At 40.5% G+C, this 6000-nt stretch overlaps 1 protein-coding gene across 3 annotated transcripts in view; it reads left to right on the top strand.

Annotated features, from left to right (window-relative positions):
* Nucleotides 1-1491: 1491 nt before the first annotated feature.
* PARP11 (poly(ADP-ribose) polymerase family member 11) overlaps nt 1492-6000 on the top strand; it is a 47975-nt gene continuing 43466 nt past the window's right edge. For all 3 annotated transcript variants that reach the window (XM_066257716.1, XM_066257718.1, XM_066257717.1), the window contains exon 1: nt 1492-1700. In XM_066257716.1, the coding sequence (XP_066113813.1) occupies nt 1683-1700 (18 nt within the window). In that variant the 5' untranslated portion in view covers nt 1492-1682. The remainder of the gene's footprint in view (nt 1701-6000) is intronic.

Below are 6000 nucleotides of genomic sequence, written 5' to 3'. Positions count from 1 at the left end.
ACAAACTATGGAATGTTATGAGTCTTTAAAATGATGACTTTAAAATGATTCAATAGATTTACATGTATTGGAATAAAGAACATCCACATCATGTTAAGTGATAATAATATAACGTTTTAAATTTGTAGATATTCTTTGATCAATTATTTTTAAATGTGTGAAGGTTTAAAAAAGCCCAGAAGGATCTACCAGGATCGTACTCAGGGGTAGGGCTGAGAGTGAAGAAGTCAGGCTGGGTCAGCTGGACTGTCTCAGACAGAGAAGTCGCTAGGGCTATGGCAGTGGTGGGATTCAAACAATTTAACAACTGGCTCTCTGCCCTAGTGACCATTTTAAGTATTAAAAAAGATATACTGAAAGGTAGTTTATTATTTCATGCACTTAATACTTAAATAAGAATAATAAAAGAGGTACACAAAATTAGATTGTTGAGTTTTAAAATATTAATGAAAAATATTAAATATCATAATACTCATGATAATTCTCAGGGGAATTTGGGGCTTAGCATAAAGCTAAAACAAACGACAGCTTGTCCCCCCCCTCCCCCCCCTCCCGCTTGTTTGGCACTTTTTCTCTTTATGTTACAGTCAGTATACGTTTGTTTACTGAAGTAACAAATGTAAGGGAATTAAAATGTATTTCATCAAAGGTATGAGTTTTATGAAATGAGTAAATATTACAAATATAGTTCTGTCAAATTTTTTTCACCTATGTACAGAATGAACATTACCAGAGGTGCTTAGCATATGCTGTTACGTACATGAATGCTAAAAAAGAGTAAGGAGTGTAAATTTGTAATTTCCACATCGGGTGGTGGCCCTGGCACCCACTTTAGAGAGAAAGCCAATTACAAGTGCCATTTTAACAACCGGTTTGCCAAACTCAAAAAAATTAGGTATCGGTTCTGCTGAACCAGTGCAAACCAGCTGAATCCCACCACTGGTGCTAGGTATGAAACCAGCAGTTTCCAACCTTTTTACACTTATTAAGTCAGAAATCACCCTGAGCATAAACATAATTCAACTAAGATCATTGGGTCCCTAACCTTCATACAGTGTCAAAGTGGTTAACTCACATACCAACACTGTCCACGGATGGGCGGATGAAAAACACTGCTTTTAGATGATGTCATTAGACCCTTAGGTAGATACTATTATCTTTATTCTGATGATGAGGAAACTGAGAGATTGTTAAGCTTGTCCCAAATGCTATCCGTTGCCTGGAGTCGATTCCCAGGCCTGTCTGGCTCTTGGCCTCCGTACTCAATATAGAGTGACTAGTAACTACAGAAGGAAATACAACCAGCCAGCTTGAGGATCACTCGATAGGGATGTCGCAGTGGGGATTTAGCACTAGAAAGGCGGTTGGACTAGAAGCTGTTTAACCCGCATTACCATCCAGACACTCGCAAGCTCCTCCCAGTACGCGGGGTCTGCGGAGCGGGGAACAGAGCGGCAGGGGTGGGGCGAGCTTCCGGGGGCGGGGCGGGGCCAGCGCTTCGGGCGGAAGTCGTGAGGTTCGGTGGTCCGGAGACGTTGACTTGTGACAGGGGGAGGAGGCAGGCCTGCGTAGAGGCTGCCTTGCCAGCCCTTCGCTGTCTGGCACCCTTGGGAAAAACCAACAGCCCGACCCGGTGGCTGGCTCCTTCCCGCAGGCTCTCTCCGCTCGATTTCGCCACCATTATGTGGGAAGCGAATCCGGTGAGTAGCCGGGCGGGACGGGGCAGGGCGGGGCCAGTGGGCGGGGTTGGTTGGAGAAGGGTGGGAGGGGTTCCCGAGACCTGCTCCCCCTCACCGGCTTCAGGCCGGATGTTGGGTTCTGGGGCTCGAAGATCCTGGCCTATAGGGCTTTTTCAGTCCTGCCTGTTTGAGTGGTGGGGAGAGCCCGGTGTGAGTTCTCTGACGTGTGTTGTATTGTTTTCCGGTTCATTATTTTACTTGCTGTGGTTTCTCTGCCTTGCTGCCCTCACCTTTTTAAACTGTGTTCTTTCTATTTGGAGTTACTGGGCTTCAGACCTCTTACTCTTCCCTGCCTTAAGTGTACTTGCTAGTCCCACCTGTATAGCTAGGAGATTTGACCCCCCCAGGTCTTTAATAGGCCCAAAAGGAACCATCATCACTACTTCCCTTCTTTGTGGACACCCATTTAAAATGTGTGGGACCAGGCCCTGGTCTGTTGGCTCAGTGATAGAGCATCTGCTGGGAATGTGGATGTCCTGGGTTCCATTCCTGGTCAGGGCACAGGGGAGAAGCCACCATTTGCTTTACTCCCCCTCTCCCCTTACTTCTCTCTCTCTCTCGCTCTCGCTCTTCCTTCCTCTCTCTTTCTTCCCCTCCTGCAGCCATGGCTCTTTTGGAGCAAGTTGGCCCCGGGGACTGAGGATAGTTCCATGGCCTGGCCTCAGATGCTAAAAAGAGCTCCGTTGCTGAACAACAGAGCAATACCCCAGATGGGCAGAGCATCGCCCTTAAAGAGTTTGTCGGGTGGATCCCGATCTGGAACATGCAGAGTCTGTCTCTGCCTCCCCTCCTCTCACTGAATTTAAAATAGCAATAATAAGTTGGGGGACCGAGTGTATGTTCAAAGCCTCTGGATGGTGAAGTTCTTAGATGCTTCTTTTTCAGTGGACAGAACTGGTGACCTGGAACATTTCAACTGCAAGTTTTGTCTTCCTTCTTGTTTGATTCTGGTATATACATTGTATTTTTGTCTGCTTCACTTTTATACATTTATTTAGTGTGCAGACCTCAAAGGGTGCATGCAGTCTGTTTGCTAAGAATATTCTATTAATCCCTCGTTAGACTTGAAATTGTTTAGTAACCTGGCAACTGTACACTATTTATGCCTTATGGGAAAATGACAGAATCACATTTCAGCAAATTGTTGGGCTAAATATGTGAAAGTACCCCATATGTAGAGATAGCTGCCTAAATTTATAACCCTGTTTCCATACTTGCAAAAACTTCTCTGATATAATTAATACTTTTCTTCTATTTCTGGAATATATTTACAGTTAAATTAGAGTTTATTGGTTCATTTGTTAATTTTTGTTTTTATCCAGCAGAAACTAATTTGTTGGTATGCATTTTCTGGTTGTACATTGTGGTTTCATTTCAGTTTATTATGTAACAGTTGTCACCTGAGGTTTTTTTTGTTTGTTTGTTTTTGTTGTTGTTCATACTTAGAGTCCAGTAATATAAGGCCACATCGGAGGAAAGTAGTTGCTAGTATTTGGTTTTAGCAAAACTAATTTAGAAATATGAGAACTTGCTCTTTGCATATATATTCATTTTCACTGACATCAACAAACTTAATTTTGTATTGTGTGTGACTGAGTGTATTCAATTTTTATGGACAGTCTCCCTTGTTTTGATTTCTCCATAACAAATCTTTTAGTCACCCAAGTACATGTCTTGTTCAAATCTTTCACTATAGTACATGTTTTAAATCCTTCATTACTGTTTTGTTTACTATGGTATCCTCAGTAGAGAACGAAGCCTGGCACATTTATTAGGCACTCAATAAATATTTGTTGAATTAGCAAAGGTAATTGTACTAGAGTCCTTGCTCCCATTGTTTATACTCCCTCCTCCATCACATACACATCAACATTTACTATTGGGTCATTTGTATGTTTGTGAGGATTGTAAAGACATTAGTGAATGTCTCATATATTTGGTTTGTTACATCATCTCATTTCTTTGTAAGAAATGCTGTTTTCTCTGTAATTTCAATTTTGTTTGTTATCAGTAGAATACACTTGAGTTTTGTTAAAAAAAAGTGAACCTTCTGCATAGACTCCCGCTTCTTATAACCGTTACCATACCGTCCTAATATTCCTTAATGCTACTGGGTTTACGTACTTACTGATAATGTTTGTCTTCCTATAACCACTGACAACAAAGACAGTTTAGTTTTTTAAAATATAGGCAACATTCTTCTTGTGGATTTCTCCCGTAATTTGTTAGGTTCTTTTAATAGAAGAAGCATCTATCTGTGCTCATGGAATGAAAATTAATTTTAATGTTAACCTAAGCCAAAGAGTTGGGAAGACTTTTCAAAAATACGGAGATCTTAAAGATAAGCGCATATGCCTTTTTTTATTATGCATCAGTTTAAATTACTGTTTATCATTTGTTTCCATTGAGTGAGAGAATAAATTCTACTATGTGAAGGAAGGTCATAGTGAGTTGCTTTAATAGAAGACTTCTGCCTAATTTCTCCCTGTATCTTTTTGTTAGAATTCATGACCTTAATATGCCACCTGTGATCTACAAATATACCTCCTGTTGCAAATTAACCTCTGTGTGATACTATATTTCACTCACAAGTGTTTTGAGGAAATACTCCACTGGTTTCTGGGTAGTTTTAATATAAACATTTTTGCCTCAAGCATTTTTGTTGTGAGCATTTTCACAGCAAACATTTTCACTACATAACTAATTGACAATAAGGCAATTTCACCATAAAAGATAAAATAATTAGTTGAAGTTTGGTTTCATTTTTTGATGACTCAACCACCTTCAGCAGACAATGTATTTAAGCTAGTGGTCAGTTTGGTTTCACCTCCCCATTGACAAAGTTCTTGCAGTGCTCCCATTTTTATTTTATATAAATCTTAGCCAAATTGCATACTATACTAGAAAACGATAACATAGCAGTTTTTGCATATTTTTCGGTGAACACAGCTATCCCTCCCACCCAACAAAGCCAAGTTTACCAAGCTATGGCAAACATAAGAGAGGTGGCTACTAATTCACAGCAGTCTTCGAGAGCATTCATTATTTATTCTTTAGTTGGAAACGAATACCTCTTAATGAAGGAAGAAATTTTAGTGAAAGAGAAAAGAAGTGCAATGCTGAATGAGGAGACAGATCACTGAAGAAAACAGAAATGTGTACTATCAACAAAAGATTTCAAAGAATGTATTTTTATTTTTTTACAATAAAGTCTTTTAATTTGTTATTGTTCATGTTTCATTTTGTCCTTTTTAATGTCTCTCTTTTATTTTTCCTTCTTTTACCTTTTACAGTGAAATTTTCTTAGGGTCAGTGAGTTGTGCGGTGAAAATGCATGTGGCAAAGATGTTTACAGTGAAATTACCAGACACATATACACTGATCCTGGCTGTAGTAATATTCAGAGACAGCCGACAGCTGCCCCTACAGTAGGATGTGAGTGTGGAAAATTACCACTGAGTTTGCAGCATTTCCCTGAAGGGGTGGGAGGAACCCAAAACAAGATAACCAAAGAGCTACAAAAACTTGAAGTACACAATTTTCTTTTACTTTCAAGACAGTCGTGAGGTCAGTGATGATTCTGTGAAGCCTGTCACTAAACAGGCATGTTGAGGTAAGCATGCTGCCCCTGCCGAGGCAGACCAGACTGATGGACGCAGGAGGCACACAAAGTTCTGATTGGAGCTCTGGGCAGTTCTCCATCCACCTGGAGAGGGAACCTTTGACCAGGGCCACCCAGTTTAGGAAAGCGGCAGAATCTGTGGAAAGGAGTTGGAAGCATTGCCGTCATTGCCTAGATTCTGTATACCTTGATTTTATCCTGCCTTTCTCCATCTTTTGTTATCTTATCCCTCTTTCCTGGGATTGGAATTAGCACATCAGTGTTACATACAAGCCAGTTTCAGCTTCGCTCAGTCACACTGATGAGCGAAAATGAAAAATGACAAACATCTGGTCAAGATTACAGACCATCTATTACAATAATAAGACTTGAATTTATAGAAAGTGATAAGCCCTTCTAAAATTCTTTCTACTTACCATCTCATACTATTAAAATAATCGGATGGGTTAGCTAAGGGAGGGAGAAATCACTTCCAAGACTACTCAGGTCGGTAAGCAACAGAATTCAATCTGTCCCCACGTCCTCTTTCCCCCATTTCCCTGCCTGCTGGTAGCAGTCTGATAGTTGTATGCTTGTGGCATGTTCTACTTGCTCAGCCTCTTTCTCCTCTGTTATTTTATATTGGCAGCTGCTTCCAAA

The sequence above is a fragment of the Saccopteryx bilineata genome, chromosome 2, assembly GCF_036850765.1.
Source record: "Saccopteryx bilineata isolate mSacBil1 chromosome 2, mSacBil1_pri_phased_curated, whole genome shotgun sequence".
NCBI classification, from domain to species: Eukaryota; Metazoa; Chordata; class Mammalia; order Chiroptera; family Emballonuridae; genus Saccopteryx; species Saccopteryx bilineata.
The sequence above is the reverse complement of the archived record's forward strand: the minus strand, read 5'-3'. Positions and strand labels throughout refer to the sequence as shown.